General features: G+C 38.0%; 2 protein-coding genes across 2 annotated transcripts; both read right to left on the bottom strand.

The window, feature by feature from the left end:
* Positions 1-10,356: 10,356 nt before the first annotated feature.
* LOC145985572 (uncharacterized) lies at positions 10,357-11,460 on the bottom strand. The gene has a single exon (XM_083119642.1). The coding sequence runs from the start codon at positions 11,458-11,460 to the stop codon at positions 10,357-10,359; it is 1,104 nt and encodes a 367-aa protein (XP_082975768.1).
* A 5,428-nt stretch (positions 11,461-16,888) lies between these two features.
* LOC145985845 (uncharacterized) lies at positions 16,889-19,308 on the bottom strand. The gene has a single exon (XM_083119944.1). The coding sequence runs from the start codon at positions 18,975-18,977 to the stop codon at positions 17,016-17,018; it is 1,962 nt and encodes a 653-aa protein (XP_082976070.1). The 5' UTR covers positions 18,978-19,308; the 3' UTR covers positions 16,889-17,015.
* Positions 19,309-23,781: the final 4,473 nt, after the last annotated feature.

Raw genomic sequence — 23,781 nt, 5'->3', positions numbered from 1 at the left:
ACTATTTTTCCCAATCGTCATTCTTAACTTAGGAGACCGCAGGAAAACGACGTAAAATAACCTAAAATACAAAATAGGGAAATATAATTCATTGTAAGGCGTCTGTTTTCATCATGCCATCACTAAATCCTGTCGCAATGATATGGTGTTTAGGAATGTTCATATTCTGGAAATGAAAATTGATTAGCACCAGCAGTGGATTAGTGAAGAATCGCAGAATTGGATTTGTTAGGTTTGCGACATCCACGTTCTCGTTTTGCTGTCCATCATTGTAATACGTATGATACAAAATGGCATCAATATTAGTGATCACAGGTTAAACCGTGATTACTAGTAGCCGATCACAGTTGTATTTTTTGTCACTGTGATTTTTGTGAGTGCCACATCGTTACTCATAATTGGATTTGTTCGAACGTTTAAAAACTATGTATGGTCTGGTTATGGAGTCTGTCTTTGTGATATACGGTACGGTGTCGTGTCGTTTGCGTCGAGTCATTTGCGCCGAGGCATCTTATCGGTTCATTTCCGCCGTGACATATGTCAAGACCTTCCTTGGCTGGTTTTCTCAAAATCCAGAGTGTCATCACCGCCGCGCGCACGTGTGTTTTTGGACACATGGTGCATAGTGCCTAAAGTGGACTTAAAACATAAAATCAAACGTGTGTTTATGACGTTGCACAGCTGTGTTTACACTGAAAAGTTAAACCTATCCAGAGAGTCAAATATGACATTTCTTTACTTATTTCAAAACACGTTACACAGGATTACTTGTATCAATTTTATACAAAAATATAAATCAGCATCAGCCTATTAACTATTATTCATTTATCGTTAATCGTCAAAAAACATTGTAAATACAGTATTGTTAAAATATTGCAAGCATTCTACAAGTACTACGTAAATGTACACTTTAGAAGCAACTTAAATGTGCCAATCTATTACACTTAATTATTATACACAACATAAAATCGTCAAAAACATTATAAATACAGTGTTATTTCTTGCAAACATTATATAAGTAATAGCTACGTATATATAGACACAATATTTCGATACACTTGCACAACAACAATACAATCGTTATTTGAATTCTTTCCACGCATTGTTTCTATCATTTCCATATTCTCAGCCATCTTTTCGTCTCTCTCAAGTATCAGTTTTACATAACTACTAATTTCCCAGTGTATGTAGATCCCTCATATATACTTTCATCTTACATTCATTTACCAATTACCTTCCTTTTCAATCGAAGATAAACACAGCTGCAGCTGGGTAACGTCATAAACGTACGCGCGGCGGTAATGACACTCCGGATTGTAGGAAAACCCACCATGGAAGGTCTTGACATATGTCGCGGCGGAAATGAACCGATAAGAACCCTCGGCGCAAGCGACACGGACTCATACTGTACATGATACAAAAAATGTGATCAAAATTTGCTGACAAAGGGTTTTATAATTAATACTTTCAATAATTTCCACTTTCGGCTACTAATTAATGTATGACTTAAATAATGCTATTCCAAATTGTATAATCATCGAATATATGAATAGCTATTGAAACCCGTAAGATAAATTATAGAAGTAATTTCAAATTGGATAAATATCTCTGGAGGAATAAATCGTTTGAAGAAAGTTTCAGCTGTCTGGTTCTGTCTGCTATATCTCTTTATCATATCCGTTCATCGTGCTGAAGGCATATATGCATGATAAATTCGAATGAATTAGTGCGAAATCTTATCTCACGAACAGCTAGTAGCCTTTCACTTCCGTAAGGAAAGTGTTACACCAATTGACAAGTTGCTGATTTTGAAAGATAAACATAAGTTAGCCACAAATATCTATTTCCCTTTGCACACAAATATTGACACCAGCTTTCCATACATTTGACTTATAAGTTGAACCTTCTGAACTAACAGCTACAAAAAATATATTTATTATGTAGGCTGTATTCCAGAACTGCAACCCAGGAAACTAACTATATTATACTATTATATTATAGGTAGAGTGGATACATTAGTAGGTATTCGCAAGTAAGTTGTCTCTCAATATGATCTTTCACTTTATTTTAGGCAAAATGGGGCACAACGAATGCAATCTAACGCCAAAAACAGAGAAAAATCTCCATACCGGGAATTTCATTTTGAAGAAAGCGTAGGGTGCAAGAGAAAAAGATTGAAAATAGTGATGAACAATTTTCATTGTAATACTTGTACATCACACTGTTGCTATTTGTTCAATTTATTATTAAGATTCGTGTTTTTTTGTTCTTGTTTTGTTTGTCTTTTTTTCTATCAGAGGAGCAATGGAATGTTAGTCTAGAAACGCAAGAGACCTTCAATCTGGTATTGCATTTGAACGACCATTTCAACTTCGGAATTCATTGCGGGATTTGTTTGAAGAAACTTGTATGCACATTGAGAAATTGCTCTTGTGCCTCATACATATCCCATACTCTGAAAACTTTCCCCAAGCCAAAAGTGTTTCCGGATATGTGAAACAAATATTTTTCTGGAAACACTGGATTTGTATGAGCTGAAACAAAAATATTCCTCGAAACAAAACATACATGTGCACAGGGATGCCCCTACTCGAACCTGGGTTGTTTAAGGTACAGGAGTTTTAAATAAATTCAATTCCGGCCCAGGAGACAAAATCAGCAAGTGTAAATATGTTCTGGACCGTAAAGAACCATTTTATCTGTAAAGTATTTCAATTCTGTCCAGGAGCCTTTTTCCGGCTCAATTTAAATTCGGTCCAGGAACCTTTTTTCATTGAAAAAATACACAACTTGGACCGAATTTAAATTGTGCGAGAAAGAAGGTTCTGGTCTTGTAGCGGAACCCAATAGAACCCTAGATAAGACATGGTTATTTTTGTGAATTCACTTATAATTTCATTATTTTTGTGAATTTTGTTCATAATTTCATTAGTCAGCCACTCATTCCAATCATCGCGATTAAACCACCAGTGGAAAAATGACGATCCCCCATTTTTCTGTGAAGATAAATAGAAATGATTGGGTAAACTATATGAAATCGATTTTTAAAATCCTTTATTTCATTATCAAGGATCAATCATTTTTGTCGCCTCCCCAAAAATTCCCATGAGGCAGCATCATGATACTTTGCCCTCTGGACTTTGCTCATGCAAGTTCATCAACAAATCTTGTAGTGGAAATGTCCCTTTAAAATAATACACAGTGTGCATGTCTTCTTTTGAGTACACGTAAACAATTTTACGCCTTATTAATTTTCAAACTTCTCACACACAGATAGAGAGCGAATAAATAGACTGAAATGCAACTTGCAGTTTCTTTGGGAATACATATTACTCTTTAACAATCAATAACTTAATGCTTATTCACTAATTAACAGTAATTCAGTTGCTTCCTCGTCGTCTTCAAGAATAAGCTAAGCACATGCTATGTGTTCCATGTAAGCCAGCCCCCGGGACGGAGTGGTAGCGTAATGTGTCACAAAGACAGAGATCTTCGGTTCGAACCTTGGGTAAGGCAAAATTGTTCCATTGTATTTGTTCCATCCATCAATTGTCTCTCATCATCGCGATCATCCTGAAGAGGCCAAACATATGCTCAAAATACAAATAACAACAGTGCATTTGATGCTACTTTTCTACCTCTCACTTTGGTGACCGACGAGGGCCAATGGTGAAGTGATGAAACAGATAACAGGCGAAACACAAATAATCCTGTTAAAAATTGAATGGAAAGCATATTCTTAATAATGATTTTCTCAGGATTCGAACCTATGAACTGTGATACTGTAACCATTTAAGGCCTCTCCGATTGTATAGTTCCTTATCCTCTCGCTTTGTAATAAAGTGATTCAGTTCTATCCCCGGTAGGCACATTGCACAGAGATTCGGATCACATATTGAACTGTAGGTCCAGTACTGATTAGCCCAGAGGCTAGATGTTGTAATTTTGTTTTTATTAAAATAATAAAATGACAATCATTATGATGATCGTGTATTTTTGACATTATTACAAAATATCTAAAAAAAAAAATGTCATTTTCTCTACATCCGCATCCAGCAAAGGATGGTTAGCACATCGCGCTACGACGCTAGGGGTCCCAGGTTCGAATCCTGGCCTGGGCGTGGATGTTTGTGATTAGCCAAAAGTGGCACAAAAAGCGAAGTAAAATAAAGCAAATCAAAATCAAAAAAGTCATGAGTGGTGACTCATCCCCATCTTCGCTAATTAGCAAAAAGTGGCACAAAAAGCGAAGTCAAATAAAGCAAGTCAATCAATCAACCAGCAATGGATGGTGTCTCCCCCCCACCCCCGGCAAAAACACAATAAAAACCAAGTTTGACAAATTATTATGGAGTTTTCAGACCGAAGCGACAAGGGTCACGCGTCTCTAGGAAGCCAACCTTCAGAAATAAATGCAACTTTTTGGAGCGACACTAAAAGCTGCACATGTCGCTTGTCGCTTGCGTGTCGGTCGGACTGGACCGTTTTCTCAATGCTGTGCATCGTGTCGCCTCGGGTCTGTTGTTTGCGCATGCGCGGTGAATATTTTGCTTTAATCTAAAGTGAAATCTCCTTGTCGCTTGTATCCTGTCACCTGCCGCTTCTCGCTTCGGTCTGAAAGCACACCCCACAGATGCAGCGTGTGATCTTGGACATGATTGCAACCACTCTGAAAGCCCCTTGATCAGTGTTTCGCGGTTGAATTGCGTCACTCCGTAATCATGATCTGCCATACCCCCGCTGACACCAAGAGAGGGATTTCTCATCGTAAATTTCCCTCTTGCTTCCGTAACGGTACAGGGGAACTTTGGCTGAAGACCACATACATCACTCTGCGGCAGCGCTTTCGAATCGTGACCGAGATAGCACACATGTTCCCTTCGATTCACTGCTGGCGAGGACGGTGATGTGCAGCCAAATTTGGTAGAAAACTCCAGCCTTCGAAATTATGGAGAGGGGGCTGCAATAACTCATCTTTGCGAGCTTAGTCTTTGTGAATTCTTCTGCCGTTTGTATCCCCAAGCAACAGTTTTGTTGGTAAGTGGTGTGTGATGAACGTTTACTAGCATTTCTAAAATCGGAGTTAGTAAAAATGGTTATTTGTTATCGCGCAATCGTAATTGAACATTATCCAATCTCTAGTTACCAGTCATCTATTCCAATACCACTTATCGAGAGAGCGCCTTTTCCGTGTGTCTTCAGCTGAACTTCCTTGTTAATTTTAACGATTGGTGGGGATCTAACACGGCGGATCTGCGAATTACTACTTTTATGTCAAAATCTTAGCTTTCTGGACTTCGTAAAAGACTTCGGGTTAATTTATACTTATCAATGAGCATTGTGACATTAGACTGGTGGATAGGGCACTAGAATTCCATATTGGAAGTCACTTCCACGTAGTACACCCTGGACTGCATTTTGCAGACTAGCGAGGCTCTGGCGTGTGGACCCATGGCCAGTGTAATCCTCCTTGTGTGTTAACCAGATTTGTTTATGATTATTCCTTCACGTCCTTCATCTTATCACAATTCATTCTGATCTTTGCGATTAGCCTAAATTGACAGAAAGCGAAGGAAAATGAACTAAATCAATCAATCAATCAATCCAGATTGGAAGTTTTTTTTTCTATTCCGAAAAATTATATTTTTGATTCTCGATTCTAGTCTTTTGACAGTCGAATCGGGACATCAAACAGAAAAGCGTTATTCAGTGACACGTTGTACATGTTGTTCACAATATATATAATGTTTCGAGATAGCATCGGAACTTGCTCTTCGAGACCGAGACAAGAAAAATACGGATGTTTAAGATTCGGGACGAGACCGAGATATTCGTCTCGTCTCCATACCATGGCTAGAATGTGCAAGAAAGGTAGGTCTACAGTTGTTTCAAGTAGACTTTGTGCTCAGATTAGCTAATTTGAAGTAGACCCACAATTTGTACTGGCATTTGTATCAAATGTTTCTCCACCGGGAATCGATCCCGGAAGCTTTTTGGTTATAAGACGACAGCGTAGAGGCCCCATTTCTTCTTCTTCTTCTTCTTCTTCTATGGCGCTCCGGTCCGTATTCGGTCCATAGGCTCCTCAATCTTCTTCTTCCATCCTCTCCTATCCAAGGTTGCTCTCTTCCAGTTCCTAATTCTCAGCAGTTGTACTGCGTCTGCTCCAACCGCTTCTTCCCATATGTTTCTGGGTCTTCCCATTGATCTTCTTCCTCCAAAACGTCTTTGCATCACCTTCTTGGAGATTCGGCTTTCATCCATCCTGATTACATGTCCCGCCCACTTTAACCTTTTAGCTCTTATATGAGTTGAGATGGGGACATCTTTGTAAAGTTCAAATACAGTAATTCCTGATTGGTTCTTATTCTTCAAATATCTTGCACTTTTATTGGTCCAAATATTTTCCTCAATATTTTCCGTTCAAACACATTTCAGCTGCACTTTGATTATAGGTCCATTTTTCACTCCCGTATATCATTATGCTGCGAATTAGGGTTTTATACAAAGTAACTTTGGCTCTATGGTTTACTCCATGATATTTAATCAATGGTAGTAATGAGAAGTATGCATTATTGGCTCTTTGTATTCTATTTCTTACTTCTATTATCTCATCATTTTTGTCTGTGACGAATACTCCTAGATAAGGAAAACTTCATAGCTAACACTTCCAATTCATGTTCTCCAATCTTTATATGATTTTCCTTTGACTTGGCTTTCTTGGTTAGGACTAATATTTTTTTGTGTGTGTGTTAATTTGTAATTCAATTTCCTTCCCTTTCTCGTCTAGTGTTTCCACCACTTCTTTAATTGATCTTATTGATCTTCCCATGATATTGATGTCAGAGGCCCTATTTCCCATGTACAATTCTGTGTGATTGTTGAACACTTTTAAGTGATAGGAAGTAATATACAGTCTTTTTGCGCTTATTATAAATTGCGTTGTAATGAAAGTGTGTAAAAATATTCACGTATCGTCGTTGGTTGATCAATGAGCAAAATACACTAGAGTTGTCATGCGCATGATCATTTCGCTCACTGAGCATTGTTCGGATACTTGACGCGCCCCCTGCTAACACCTCAGTGATAATGGTCAAGAAGAGGAAAGTGCCAAAACTTCTGAAAGTGCATTTCTCACATACAGTTGAAGAAAGGGAACAATGAATTGCGATGACGTGCTCTTCCAGAACCAGTCTTGGATCAACAACACGCTCTAAACGTGTTCTTCTAATGTAACAGTTGCAATTTTATGACCTGTTCTGTTTTCACGTTACAGCATTGTTATCTTGTGCTTGTTTTAAAAGCCTTCTTCAAAAGGAAGGCTGCTTCATGCTCTTTCTCTTTTTTTAATGCTATTATGTCAAGAGTGCAAGGGCTTTCTTATACTTACGAGACGTTTCTTTCAATGGCGATTCTTGGCATTCTGTCCGGGATGATCTGGCAAGTGTGCTTCCAGCAACAGTTTACAGCGATTGCCTTCATTCTAGTGGATATATTCATTGTTTAATAGTACTGCCAAAGCTATTTAAATATAGTTTAAGTTTCTCCGGCTTTCAGTCAATATATAAATTACCCTTGCTCCCTTAACGGCAGTGAGCCATAAACGGTCTACTTTGAGACCACCCCAGACTATGAAATACGTGATAGTTAGGAGTCAATTGTTTCCCTCGTTTAACATTAAATTCTGCCACCATCATCGTTTACACAATCAATGGAAACACTTCAACTATACAGATGCTAAACTTTTTTTTTAATATAAATGTATATTTGGTTGTAGATTTGCTGCTATGCACCAGTTACATTTGTTTTACATTTCATAATTTTACGATTTCATAATACAATATTTTCTCTCACAATATAGTTGGTAAGTACGTACATATATTATTTTCTTCGTTGGGTTCCTCAAAAGTGTTGACAAGGCGTATGGGACATTATATCCTGCTTTAATCACGCGTAGTTGCATTAAGATAACATTCAAATTAGTGTTGCCCACGAGACGAGACTTTGGCCTGTCTCGTCTCGTGGAGTCTCGTGGAAATGCTGTCTCGTCTCGAAAATATTCGTTTGTCTTATGACACATGGTCAATCTCGTCTCGAATTTTTAAAAGCCTGTCCCGTCTCGTCCCGTGGGCAACACTAATTCAAATATAATATGATCAGGTGTTCCTTCAGTTGCACCACACTGACAGATTGGGGACTGAACAATCTTCCTAGTGTACAGGTCTTTAGGGGCTAGGGTGTAATTTAGCCGACATCTAAGAAGACTTGTTAAAGAGTTTCTTGAAAGGTTAATGTCTTGATACCAAGGTTCTTTAGGTATAAGTGGTTGAATTGAATAATATTTTTTCCCATTAGTCTTCCATGTAATTGTCCATTGTTTCTGCCAACTTTTCAATAATTCTGTTTTAGCATGCGACTCTAGCGCTTTTGCAGAAAATTTAATCCGAAGCGATCGGTGACTTGATTCTTCAGCTGCGTACTTGGCTAATGCGTCTGCTATGTGGTTCCCTTCTTTGGATGTATGCCCAGGAGTCCAGACAAAATAAATACTGTATCCTGAGTTTGTTAGTTTGTGATACAAAATTTTTATGTTAACAATGCTAAACTTCCACATTCAAGTAAAAAAACACCAGATCAGAACTATGCACTAACCAAGATTATTAAGTATGAAAGTCTACAGGTTAGTCAATAACCACTTCGTGAGATCTCAAGATTGAGTAATCTACTAGAATTGGCGTCACAACACACGAAAGAGTATTCGGTTCTAAGCCTTGCATTTTAAATGTTCAACTACAGTACTAGGTGGTAGGGTATTTCCAATTTCCATCATAATTTTTCCCATCGTTCCTTGCACACTGTAAAACGTCATGTGGTGGGGAAGTGGTCAGCAGCAGCATGCATAAATTGCTCTTGCAGCTACGAGGTGGTCCAATATAGAATCGTCCTGATCTATACGCAGAAGTGCTATCCTGTTGATTCTTGGTATAAGTTTAACTCTATTTTTGCATAGATACAGTGCAGGTTCAATCATTTTTCCCGTAAAGATGAGGTGAGGGATAACTTTTATGAACAAGTTGTCGTTTTGGTTTCAAACCGGGAATGTTTCAGAAAATGTTTTTTTGCTGCCAAGCTAGGTCCGCCGAGAAACAAGAATTGTGATGGTGCTACATCGGGTGAAATTTAAATTTTTGCCACCGTTTTAGTTCGGGACCCTGATAAAATTTACTTGCACTTAGTTTCGGTTTCGTTTTAAAACACATTTTTTTGAAAAAAAATATTTGATAGTTACGTTTACATACAGAAAAAAAATTAATCAGATTTGGAGAAACACGCAGCCTACATATTATGTATTGTAACTATAAAAATATCGTCACTTATTGATTCCATTATAGGCTGCCAATCATTAATTAGACTTCCTCATTCCTAATATAGGGGTATCGGGTCTGTAAAAATGGTGTGGCACGATTATTAATTTCGTAAGGGGGATATGGCGTATTGGGTGCATGGCTTCCTTCTTCTGTAGTAGTCAGCGCTATATTTTATTAAGCTTTCCGTTTTTGAGTCTATATCTACTTATTTTTAGGAAAACCGTAATAAAAGGGGCTCTAGCCCCTGCCAATCTTCCATGAGCACGCCACTACAATCAACCTACATGCTACACACATACACACACACAAACAAAAGTGGTGTTTGAAGGTGAAGTCTCCCGTCTGGATCTTGCATCTCCCCAAGATAACATAATACTTTACTTTTAGGTGAATTAACGTTAACTTTCTTATGATCATTGTTACCTTACTTAACCAAATAAAGCCTTCAACAAAAGGATGGCGATTAGACCTGACAGCTTCAATGAGCGTTTTTCACCTCTGGAGAATGGCTAGCGGTAGGTAAGAAAAAAAAGCAGGAAAAGGGTGGAGCAATATTTGAACCAGTTCTCCACTTACCCATAAATTGAAACAAAATTGTCAGGAAGACTGGTGTTGGCGATGCAGGTTCGATGGTTATGTTGATTTACAGTAGTCGTCCCCCTAAGCTTTAGGTTTTAACTACTGTCGGAGTGTTTTTTGTAGTTTGCAACAGGTGTGCCACTAATTGATCGATTTAGCATTAGGACAGCTTCTTGCTCCAAACCCATAAGCCATCGGCACTGCTCATTAGTGAGCTTAGAGCTATCTGGAATAGATGACATCGACTTGCAGGTATTCACTTGTTAAGGCGGTGGGTGGTCAGGTTCCAAGACACAAACTCAATGCTTGCAATCCAAGGGCTTGCCGAAGTAGGGGTTTGAGTGATTCAGTCACATAACCCAAAATGTGTCTGTGACTTCAGTAACAATTTGAGGACAATAAATGCATCCTAATGATGCATTTCTTCTATCACTTCATATATGGCCTTCTTCACTCCCTCTCCACCATATTTCAACAGCTCCGATTCTATGCCATGTTCCCCTGGGGCTTTATTATTCTTTAGAGACTTTATTGCATCTTTTACTTCCTTTAAAGTTGGTATTATCTCTTCCTCCTCTTCCTCACTTATTTCTTCCTCTTCTTCATCACTTTTCCCCTCTTCTTTATCCTCCTCATTGGTTCCGTTAAGTAATTCACAGAAATACTCCTGCCATCTTTCCATCATCTTTCTTTTGTCTCCAATGAGGTTTCCTTCTTTGTCCTTGTAGAAAACTGCTCTGGGTTGGTATCCTTTCTTCAGATCTCTTGTTCTCTCATAAAACTTTCGTATCTCATTTCTATCTTTCATTTCATCTAACTCTTCTATTTTATTTCTCTCAAACTGTCTTTTCTTGGCTCTACATGTCTTATCTGCTTCTCTCCTCTTTTCTCTATATTCTTCCACTACTTGTCTTGTTCTCCGTTGAAGCATCCTTTTTCTGGCATCGTTTCTCTCCTGTATTAATATTGAGCATTCTTCATCAAACCACTGTTCTCTCTTCTTGTTTTGTTTCTTTCCCAATGTATCCTCTGCTACATTACCTATTACTGTTTTTAGTATTTCCCACTTACATTCTAGTTCTCCTTTCTCCCATATATCCTTTTTTGTTTCTAGTGTCTCCATAAGTTTTTCTTGGTATTCCTCTCTTACTCTGACATTCCTGAGTTCCTCTACATTATGTTTCATGTTCTTACTTTCCTTTTTTGATCTTTTCACATCAATTTTCTGTCTATACTTGATTCTCACTATATGGTGGTCTGTATCTCCATCAGCACCTCTACAACTACTGATCTCCATAATATCTGTGGCATGTCTCCTGTCTATTATAACATGATCTATTTGGTTTTTTGTGCGGCCGTCTGGAGACACCCAGGTCTCCTTTTTTATGTCTTTTCGTGGACGCCAAGTACTTTTAATTACCATTTCCTTACTGCTTGCAAAGTCTATCAATCTCATTCCGTTATCATTGCTTACTTCATGCAGGCTTTCTTTGCCAATTATGCTTCTGTACATCTCTTCACTTCCTATTTTGGCGTTTACGTCCCCTAGTATGATGTTTACATCGTGTCTTTGTACATGATTTATTTCTTCTTCTAATTTTGAGTAAAAAGCATCTTTCTCCTCCTCCTCTGCTTCTTCTGTGGGGGCATACACAAAAAACATTGTGATATTGAAGAATTTTGCTCTAGCTCTGACTGAGCACATCCTATCATTAATTGCTCTAAAGTTAATAATACTTGGTTTGATAGACTTTTGGATTAGGAAACCTGTACCATTATTACCAGTATCTCCTCCACTATACATCAGTATATGTTTTCCAGACGTTATCATTCCTTGTTCTTTCCAGCGTTTGGATAAAAGAAGAAGTTTGGATAAAAGAAGAAATGCCCAGAGACTGGACAGTAGGAATAATATGCCCGATACATAAGAAAGGGGATAAAACTAAGTGTGAAAACTAACGCGGAATAACACTACTGGATGGAACTTATAAAGTATTTGGTAAAATTTTAGCAACACGATTGGAAGATTGGATGGAAAGAATCATGGGAGATTACCAAGCAGGATTTAGAAAAAATCACTCCACGATGGACCAGATATTTTTACTGCGCCAAGTGCTGGAGAAGTTCTATGAGTATAACAAAGAACTTCACCAACTATATGTCGATTTTAAACAAGCATACGACAGCCTGGAAAGAAATAAGATCTACAGTATAATGGAAGAGTTTGGAATCCCAAGGAAATTGATAAGACTGACAAGAATGACAATGAAAACAACGGAATGTAAAGTCAGAGTTGAACAGGAAATGACAAACATGTTTAAAGTAGAGAAAGGACTGAGACAGGGAGATTTACTTTCTACAGTACTATTTAATTTAGCATTGGAAAAAGTAATCAGACAACTACCAATCAACCCTGGAGGAACAATATTAAATAGACTAACACAAATAGTAGCACATGCAGATGATGTAGCTTTAATAGCAAGGAATAAGCAAGCTATGGAAGAGAGTTATCAAGTATTAGAAGAGAAAGCTCAAGAACTAGGACTGGAAGTGAACACAAATAAAACCAAATATATGAAGATGGGAGATCCAGAAAGAGGCAAAAGAGAACCTTACATACGAATAAATGGAAAATAATATGAAAGGGTGGAAGCCTTTAAATATTTGGGCTCAATAATAACAGCAGATAACAAGACAGCTACAGATATACAGGAAAGTATAACAAGTGGAAATCGATGTTATTTTTCTTTGCAAAATGTGTTTAAATCTAAGAATGTTAGTAGGAACACAAAAATTAAAATATATACAACAATATTAAGACCCATAGTAATGTATGGTTCAGAAAGTTGGGTGATGTCGGTAAGAGAGGAATATTGGTTGTTAAGGTGGGAAAGGAAAATACTGAGAAGGATATTTGGAGCGGTAAGAGATAAAGAGGGATAGAGAATGAGAACAAATATGGAAGGACAGGAATTGTTTAACCAGCCAGATATTGTAGTGAAGATCAAACAGGGTAGAATACGATGGGCTGGCCATGTTCAGAGGATGGAAGAAGCACGAGTTGTCAAGAAAATATTCAATTGAAAACCGGAAGGGAGAAGGAGAAGAGGTAGGCCCAGGAAAAGATGGATAGAGGACGTGGAAGAGGATCTAAGAAGATTAGGAGTTAATGGATGGAGAAGAAAAGCAGAGGATCGAGATGAATGGAGAGAGGTAGTCAGGAAGGCCAAGGACCTACGTGGACTGTAGCGCCGACCAGTAAGTAAGTAAGTAATGATGCATTTATTGTCCTCAAAATGCACAGAGTAAAGGTTGCTTTCTTGATCTGCTGTTCGGTTTGATGCAGTGGCGTCTCGTGGCCTCAAATTTGGCCGGGGCTTATATTTTAAAGAATTTAAAATATAATGACAATTCACATGAATTACAAATAATAGGTATTTTTTCTTCTAGACTACAAAACTGGACTTACTTTTTTGAAAGAATTTAAAATGTAATGACAAATTACTTGAATTACAAAAAAAACGGGTATTTATCTTCTAAACTACAAAACTGGACTTATTTGTTTAAAGAATTTAAAATCTAATGACAATTCACATGATTACAAAAGAAACAGGTATTGTTGTGAAACATACCTTTCTATGAACGTTGACTCCTGTTCTTCTGCTCAGCAAACTTTGTTATTACTTTTTCGTTGAAGCCCTCTATGTTTGAAATGTATTCTATCTCTATTGTAAGCAAGTGCCAAGGCATTTGGTCTGTCTTGTCCCATTGCATTTCTTAAGCAGGTTTTAATACGCTTCAATGAGCTGAATCATCGTTCAGATTCAGCTGTTGCCACGGGAGTTATTAAAACTATGTTTGTCATTTTTACTGTTTTTGAAAAGGTACCCTCTAAATAATTTTAAATAAAAAATGAATGCAATCTACTGATAGAGTTCATGTTTTTCAACTCTTCACTACAATAAAGAACACGAAGTTCCCTCTTAGTTTTCCCTCTTCTATGAAGGGATAATAAATCTCGGAAGACGCCTCTGTTTAAAGATTGTTCTCTTTCATTATGTCGTCGTAGAGCAAGTTCATGTCGACCACAGAATTTTAAGCAATCGATAATTGTATTTAATATGTGCCTATTTTTCCGGACAAATTCATTGTGTCTTGTAATTGACAGCCTATGTCCTTCATCAATTTGTGTTCGAACATCAACCCTGCCAAACTCACTCAAACATAGCGAATGAAAGCCACCAAAACACTACAGAACAACACGCGAGATCGAACGCGACGCAACGGAAGTAGCCCCGAATCATCACTCAAATCCATTGCACTCTCCCCTCCTCTCTCTGCTAGCACGTGACCTTCACTGTAGCGTAGGTGGGTGTAGGCCACGCCTTCCTTTGCGACGTGCCCCGGAAAGCAATAATTGACATCAATGCCGCTAGGAGCGCTGTCGTATCCATTGCAACAGACGATGAATTTACGTGGGTAAAAATCGCCCTTTAAAAGATTGTGTGATAGTTATGAGTTATGGTAATTGATAATTACGTGAATATGTCCGTTTTTCTTTAGGGTCTAAGCCCCGGAAGCCCCAAGGGACGAGACGCCACTGGTTTGATGCACTAAAAAGGCATCAGTTGAGAGGATCAGATACGATTATTTCAGAAAAAACAAAATTACACATCTAATTGTATAAAATAATGTATCAATAATTTATTTGGATGCATTTCGAGTTCTGTGTTCAATCACCCGCGAAATGTTTTGAATAATACTGATAGACCATAAAACTTATCTCTTTGTCCACTTCTTGAACCAACATTTTGAAAGTTGCTTTAATAGGATAATATAGTTTCTTGTAGATATAACTATTATTCATCTCCTATGTGGGAAACGTTCATGACTAACAGAAATCACAATGGTTAGTTTTCAAGTAGTTTACTTAGTCTAGCGTGTGTGTCATAGGATGGATTTTTCAAATTTAGTCACTACTAGCTACAATAAAAAAAAAACACATTTAAGATGCAATTATTTTCTGTTTACAATTATTTTTTTGTTCTTTCACGGATATAATCCTCTTCTCGAAATCAATACAGCATTCTCACAAGTAACAACATGATTGTCAGCGTTAACTTCCATTTTCACATATAAATAACACTGGTCCATTCAAGACAGTTTGAAAACTAGGCGTCTATAGACACGAAGCAGTGCTGATAAAGAACTCTCAGCACTATGGCACAATTAATAATAAAGCGAATTTTCTATGATGTAAAATACAATTTCCACCTAAAGTGCTGACGCACCCAGTCCAGATTTTAATAATAATAATAATTAATAATAACATTTCCCACGGGTACACCTCTACTGCCTACGACACGTGTGTTTACCGTGAAATGTGTTCAATAAATTTACTCCTCAAATGCATGTAGACGACTTTACAAATTTTCTGTATCTATCCAGATAAAGATATAACACTGCAGGACTTTAACAGGCAACAGGAGGGTTAACCAGTCCCATTTTAAAAAAAAAACAACAAAAAAAAAACAACGAAATATTCAGAGTGGAAATTATCACTTAGACTCGGATGATAGGTTGTGGGAAATGCAGAAAGACAAACGACTTTGAAATGCTCAAAAGCTACCGGATTACTGAGCAAGTACTACATTAATACGTATTCTAAATACTTAAATTCAATAAAATTCATTGATTGATTATAGAACCTAAAATCACAATGTTAGAATCTACCGGTAAAGAAGTGTTCCCCTGTGCATAGCACCACGCCATGTAGGCGTATAGGGGGTGTGGGGGTAACGCCCCACACTTTCTTGATCCGGTCGTGAGTGGGGTTGATGTGATCAGCATCACGCCCCTGACCGCCTTTACCCCCCAGGGTTCCCCCCAGGTACCCATGTTATTCGACGCTGGGTGGGCGCCGGGGCCGCTTCCACCGTTAGAAAAGTTCCCGGATCGAACCCGGGACCTTTAGCATGGTAGTCAAACGCGTTACCGACTGAGCCACCGCGGCCAGTAGAAATTGTAAATGTAAATTCGCATGCATCTCCTTACGGAAGAAAAATGAGACGTTAACACAATCTACAGTATAACATAAAAAAAGGTAAAGGTAAAGTGTTCCCCTGTGCATAGCACCACGCCATGAAGGCATATAGGGGGTGTGGGGGTAACGCCCCACACTTTCTTGATCCGGTCGTGAGTGGGGGATCATTATATAATTATAATTCATTCAGTATAACATTCATAAAATTATATATTTGTAATGAAATGAAGATATACAAATTTCATATCAGTTATGTACCGAAAATGGAAATCAAAAATATTTAAAAAATGTGCATATCATTTGCCTCTCCAATTTTTATTTTTTTAATTTTTTTAGAGATTTCTGATGACCAGTACTTTCTGCGTATTACGTTAATTGATTTGCTAAACAAAATAGAAATACAATTTCTATCTTCACGTCTACATTGTTACGAGTAAAGGCTTTGAGTGACGTAATTTTTCAAGTGTGGGATTAATTTTGAATTTTATTATCCATACCTGTATATTTTCATATTTAAATATGAGGTTCAATGAAAATTAGTGTTCAGCTTCTATTGTTGTCTGTACATAAAAAGAGCATCCGGTTTCCAGTCCATCCATGCAATACGTTCTACGATATTTAGATAAAGTAACTGTAAAAGTTGCAATTGTTGCTTTTAAAAAAAAAACTTTCCAAAGACTGACTAAAGTGGATGTTTCAATATCATATAGGTGTCTCATTTTTTAGAATAACACTTTACGTGTAATATTTTTGTATAAGGAAAAGACGCTTACTGTTCACAAGATATTATGCCGTTGCAAAATGACGTTTAGAAAACGTTAAATCGCAGTTTACTGTACTTGTGAGTCGCAACAAGATTTACATTTTCATTTTTCAAAGAAATACGGATTGTTAATTATCTTTATTCTGCTGACTGAAAAGAATAATCTACAATTTTTGACATAGTTTGCCAATTTATGTGAAGTTAATGGAATTAAATACTCTTTAATTAGATATACAGCGATTGGGAGTATTTTTGGTTGACTCTACTTGTTACCACATGATTCACAAAGACAAGATATATCGTCTTTTTTCATTCGCACTGTAGCTACATCCCCGTTCAGAAAATAAGAAGTCTCCTCAACTGCTATGCTCTTTATGTACCCGGGACGCATCGGTAGACGCAGCTTCTTTGATTTGACAAGGCACTCACAACCTTCGTTTCCACTCTCGTGCTCGGAATCATCTGTTTCGTCATAGTCGCCGATGCTACTAGACGCATACCCCTTACTGCGTGGTTGAGATTCGCTGCTGTCGTCGAATTGCTTCATTATGCTTATGTAGGGACACTCCTTCTTGGCAGGCGCTTTTTCTCCACTACCGCAACGGCAACCTTCTAGTTTTCCGCAAGGGCATTGGGTTTTGCTGTCTCCTACCTTACGCTTCGCATAGTCCTGGTACTTTCCTGATGAACTTGCGCTCGTTGATGTGGTACCACATCCGCAGCTGTCTGGTTTACTAGCTCGAGAAGCGCCTACCGAGGACTCAAACGGACTCTTGTGAGCCATCTTCTCTCTATCCATGGAAAACCTCGAAGTTAAAGGTGAAGTTCTGTGAGATGAGGTCTCTAACGTAGACTTTGGAAGATTAAGAACTTTGTATGGACACTTCTTGTCTTCACCTGCTGTGTCGTTACTGCATTTGCAACCTTCCAAATCGCTGCATGGGCACCAGGACTCGTGCACTTTGGAACCTGGAGGCTGTGAACCTATAGCCTTGCATGGGCACCAATCATCTGGCGACAGTGAGGACTGATTTGCACTGTACGCATCATTGATTCCAGGCCTTTCCCTGGAACTGTATTTTCCTAGGATTGTTTGAATCCCTGAAGAAGGTGATTCCATGGAGCAAACGCATCCTCCATTTGCATCTCCAGGAATTCCCTGTCGGAGTGAAACCTCTGGATTTAAGTTTGGACAGTTGCTTTGTGCGCAACGAGAGCTTGTAGTATTTGTTTCCTCGCTTTTGAGGTCTGCTCGTGTGTTCGAGCAAGAACACCCGGCATTTAATGGAGGGGCAGACTGACAGGCACATTTTGCAGGCGCGAATCCCCTATCTCTTCTTCCATGCCCCTCTGGAGGTGTAGAGTAACTTGAGTTAGTGGATGTATTGCAGGAACATTTGTCAGGTTTTGATTTACTTTTCCTCTTTGATGATGCCTCTGAATCACAACAGCTACAGCAATCAGAATCTTTGGACTTTCCATGCGTCTTACTTTTTCTTGCTGGACATGGCACTTTTGTCACATCTGCTTTGCAGGCACAAGCAGAATTGATGGGATCATCATGCTTTTCTTCAGGATTCTCAAAGGGTATGACACATTGTTTGCATTGGTAAGTTTCGTCATTCAAACCTCGTTTGAAGAGAAACGTTTTCTTTGCTCCCTCCTTGACTTGAAATTCTGTTACAATGGATCTACCAAAGCAAGATAGCCGTATGAGCAGAGTAATATTTCCCACCATCTTACAGCTACATTCCCTTCTGTACAAGTCATACGTTTCCAAAGATGACATTGTGATAGGTTGCTGGGTGTTCATCGTGCACACTTTGAAGTAGAAATCTTCCACAAACGAGTCGATGTTGACGTCAGCTTGACCCACAGTTTTCCGTTTATTGCAGTCTGGAGGGAGAGTGTACACAGTTGCTGTTCCTGGTTTCTTGTGTAGACTCTGCAGAAAAGCTTTCGGCGTGACGGAGAATAAACTGGATTTCCCACAATCGAAAAATGTCGATATCTTGTCGGTTTCCACCACATTCTCGCAAGCAAAATCCTTCTGAGATATATCTATGTCCTTGAAGTTTTTAAATTTGATAGAAACGTGCAAAGGGTTGGACTCGTGAGTGTTACAGCCAAATATCTCACATTTTGGCCGAGTGGTGCCCAAGACAACAGTCTTGACTAGAACTTCCAGCAGAAATAGCTGCTGGGTATTTTGAATGTTATCCATGTGTCTCAGTCACGGTTTACATTACAGTATCACACCTTGAAAACTAAACGACCATCTTCACTCATTATAAGCTTGTGATAGATTACTTTACAATGTTATGTACTGATAAGACAGAGCAGAAAAACGTGTTAAAAATTCACTAATCCTGCGAGTGATGACGCCCGCTAAAACAGTAACCGTGAGGATATGTTACTTACAGTCATTCATATTCATAAAAGATGAGTTCCAGAGTTGCTTTGTAAGTTTTCTACCCGTGATTTTGTCTCTATTGCTTAAATGCTCACTACTACAATTTTCATTTTAAAGTTTGGGCCGAAACGATCTTCTTTTGTTAATTCGTTCTGTGGTGGTGTTTTCATCTAAGGTGAATACGTACAGGTGTAACCATCAAGGATATTCAAAGATATGCTTAAATGACGTCACATGGAAGTGCGCGAAGTTTTCAAGAATAAAATTATGATTTCTGACACTTTTATTAAACAAAGAAAATTTGGAACAAAAAACAAATTTATTTTAAAAAACTATTTAACATGTAAAAGAGAATTTTCCAAATTTAAACTTGACGTAAATTGAAGTTTATTTCACTACGAATAAATACAAAACGCTGTCTATATTAATATAATACTCTAAAGTTCTTAGGAAAATATGCAACAGATGAACACTTAAATCTGTGAAATCATCAACATCAAGAAAATAAAATGTGAATTCGCACACAAAAGCAAGTAGATGTTTCGAAGTAATCATAATACATTGGAATTATGATTTATTTGGTTCATTTTACTTCGCTTTACTAGGCTACCACTTTTGGCTAATTACGAACATATTTGAATTATGCCTCGTAGAGTGAGGGTGCATAAACATTGTCATGTTTATTTGTATTTGTTTTACGTAATGAGAAGTCGAAGAATTCAGACAAAACGTCAAACAGGCTGCTGATTACCTCTGTACTAGCAAATGTAAAAAAATCTTTCCTTAAAACACTTAGGATGCAAGAGAAAGATTAATAAAAATAATCACGGATAATTTTCCGAGCAATACTTGTGCATCCCACTGCTCATAAATATAACGTCGTTTATTATGACATGTCGTTATTTAAAATTAACCATATTTTGAATTTAACTGTCTGTTACAAGAAATTCTAGCTTATGATTTTTAACAAATATTCCTAAAACTCCTACTTTTTTTCAGTTGATATTAACTTGTAAGTGAAAACTGCAGAGTTTGGAAATACACTACATTATCATGTCGAAATTATTAACACGAGAAAATGTGCTTTTAAACAATAGAAAACTTAGATATAATTTTGTTCTTCAAGTCATTAGATCTGATCGTCAATAGCTTTTCATTCTCAGAAATATATTAGTTATGATATTTGCCATTAAATAATTTTCAAAGAAATTCGGAAGGAATTATTGGAAGTAACGAGTGGCTTATAACGCAGTTACTTTTCGAGTAACTATAACAGTAACTCAATTAATTTATTACGAATCGCAAGTTACTTGGAAGGAAATGGTCTTCATCGTGTGGCCACGGCCTGTTGGGCGCGTGTGGACAGTGATTTTTTTTTCAGACTGAGGGACACGTGTCACTCGTTACTTCAGTGTGAAACCAAGACCATCTTGAGGTTCAGGCCACAGCGCTTAGTCAAGACGTCATCATCTGGAGGCGATCGTCTTAACGCTGTGAACTCCTTGACGTAATTTTACCGTAGATAATTAAGGTATATTTATTTCTCTTATGAAGTTAAATTTCGACATTTACCCTCCCGACGAATATAGTTAGAAGAAAAATGTATAATATTGAATATTTACACCAAAATTTTCATTGACGAAGTCACTATGGCCACCACAAAAATTCCTACCATAGCACAAAGAAAGAGTTGAAAACCGTTAGAAACTTCCCGTCGGAAATATTTAAACATTGTATATCTTTGAAAAATATTATCGGGAATATTGGTCAGCTACAGTAAAACTCGTAACCGCTTTTGTATGAACTTTTGTATGTAAAATCAATTGATTAAATAAAAAACATGTTAGGTTGACCGTAAACTTTCCAAGTTACCTAATCAATTAAATTGTCTTTAAGTTTACCCAAAATTAATCACCCAGATACTGCAGATATTCTGTGTAGCTATACAATCTCAATACAAAACCTTAATTTCTATATTCTTGCAGCAAAAGCGAAAGAAATTGGTACAAGGGCAATGTTACATTTCTGTGTATAAAGACTAAACGTAAATAATTTGTCACATTGTAATTTCGATCCTATTGACTTTATTGAACGAAAGATAATAAACAAATTGAATCTTTTCATTGTCGTTAGTAAGATTTGTGACAATAATTTAATAGTTTCATTTAGAAAAAAAGCAGATTAATATTTCCATTTTAACGTTGTAACGGTCGGATTGACCATTACTGGTTTTGGTATATTGTAATAATTAATTGCTGGCCAGCTACAAGGTGTAGGGTTAAGTAATATGCTTCCATGAGTGTACTTTTATGTTATTATTGCATGTAAGTGTATATTATTGAATTGTGCTTTGCTGGATGTTAGATTCCCCTGTTTTTTACCTCCCCGGTTGGGGGAGCTAGCTGTCTTACAAAGGACCGTTGGCAGTGGAATTTTCCAACGCTACGGGGTCCACGTCCACGGACGTTTACCCCGGCTATAAAAAGAGCCAGTGGGCTTTAGCGAAAAAACAGTGTTTCCCCATTGATCGACGAAAGAGGAACGTCTCCTCAAGTTTAGTCCACTTATGGTGGCTAAACTGGATATCATAATGTAGCATCTGGTTATGCCAGCCCCTGTTGCTGTCCCAAGTCCCCTTTTAGAAAAAGCTTTGATTATGTGGATATTTCCGAAATTTGATTAATTGATGCCCAAAAGAAAGAGAGAAGGCGTAAGAAAACGCATTTGTAACGGAATATCATTTAAGCTGAGGATAGGCCCACCGAGATAGTTTTGCTAACTCGGTGGTAAGGGAAGTGCCGATGGTTATGCCATAGGTGCGCAACTATATTATTAGAGATTTGGTAATTTTGGTCTATGCAAGACACTCATGGAAACGCTCTGTAAAATATGTATATATATAACTACGTAAAATAAACCAATATATCCTACGAGAATGTTATAATTTCAAGAACTACGGTACTGTCCATTTAACCAGATGTATATTCACTTGCTGTATATGTGTAAACGAACCAGGGACATACAAATATAAATTGTTATGTGAAACCACCCCCCCTTTTTGTAATTCCGGCGCAAATATAATCTGCTCGCTTGGCACCCAGGGTGAGGTGAACGGAGAGATTGAGGGATGAAAGTAGGAAGTAATCCAGAGGGCCGGAAAGAAACGAGGGATAGGGGGCCGACGATTTACACATATGGGGGCTCCATTGTCCAGGATATATCTTGTTGTATAAATTGTCGTCAGGTCTATAAGTTTGAAAGATAGACGGACTGACGGACGTATAGATTTTTTAATTTTTACAACGAAGATCGTACAGAAGTGAATGTTATTACGAAGTGGAAAAAGTAAAGTAGAAAAAATGGCAGTACAAATTGATAGAGATTTGCTTGGACAGCTATTGGGTAATCAGGATATAAGCGATAAATCTCAGGAGGAAATTATTAGGGAATTAAATAATCTCGCTTTATCGCGCACTGAACAGCAGAGTGCTAAGGAAGAGGAGAAAAAAGTTCAGAAAATTCTCGATAAGTCAAATTTACCGATTCCAGTCTTCACAGGGAGCGATGACAAGATTTCGCCGCATGATTATTTGCAGGAATTGCGGAATTATAAAGATGTCATGGGCATTTCGGAGAAGTCATTGTTTGACAAGATTCTTCCGTTTTCGCTAAGGAGGGCTGCAGGGGATTGGTTTAGATTTTCACGCCCGTTTGAAGATTTCAAGAGCTTTGAAAATGCTTTTTTAGAAGAATATTATTCTGTAGATTATAAGAATGAGATCGACCGTTTGATTCTGAATCGCTTCCAAATGAGCGAAGAATCTCTGGTTTTGTTTATTCGTCGAATGAGAAAACTGTTTTCTATGAGGCAAAAAGAGACAGAGGAATGTGAAGTAATAGAACATATTCTATCTCATGCACACCCTAGTTTCCGAAGGCATTTGTATGGGATGCAATTTCATACTTTGAAGGAATTGGAATCTGAAGCAGCCATTGTTCAGAGGAGGTTGTATTCAGAAAGGCTTTATTATTCACCGCTCGCCGGTGAGACGGAATTATCTTTTTCTGAAGTTTGCAACACTGAAGAGGACACCTCGCGAAGAACAGGAGGAAAACATTTGGCTTTGTCCGCGAGGACAAGCGAGGGGGGAACCGAGAGTGACCAGCTACCCTTATGCTCTCTGAATCCAGGTTTAGGAAAAAGGATCAAGGGCTGTGAAACAACCGCGTTTCTAAGAAGGGGTATTGGCGGTGACACGACCGTAGGGCAAAAGAGACCCTCTTTTGATGCAACTTTTGGGCAAGCGGGGGCCAATAAAAATTCTGCAAAGATAATTTGTTGGGGCTGCCGTTGTGAAGGCCATAAACGTCAGGAATGTCAACAGGCCAATAAAAGGAACCAACCCGCTGGAAAGGGAGGTCAGCAGCGTCCCCAAATAAACATTCTGTCACCCGCCGGGAGAAAACGCAGAAACAAAGGCCGTTTTTTGAATGGAGAAAGCTGTTTTCAGCAAGACCTCGAACCTCTCATTCAATGTAAGATTAACAAGAAACGCTTTGTATTATTTGCAGATACGGGAGCTTCAGCTTCTACGCTAAGTTTGGAAACAGCCAA

Source organism: Lepisma saccharinum, chromosome 3 (assembly GCF_977018435.1).
Source record: "Lepisma saccharinum chromosome 3, izLepSacc3.1, whole genome shotgun sequence".
NCBI classification, from domain to species: Eukaryota; Metazoa; Arthropoda; class Insecta; order Zygentoma; family Lepismatidae; genus Lepisma; species Lepisma saccharinum.
Note: the sequence above shows the minus strand (reverse complement) of the source record. Positions and strands in the feature narration are given on the sequence as shown.

What these genes read in the sequence shown, in the direction of transcription:
- LOC145985572 (XM_083119642.1), bottom strand. Translation starts at nt 11,460, where the DNA reads ATGTACAGAAGCATAATTGGCAAAGAAAGCCTGCATGAAGTAAGCAAT.
- LOC145985845 (XM_083119944.1), bottom strand. Translation starts at nt 18,977, where the DNA reads ATGGATAACATTCAAAATACCCAGCAGCTATTTCTGCTGGAAGTTCTA.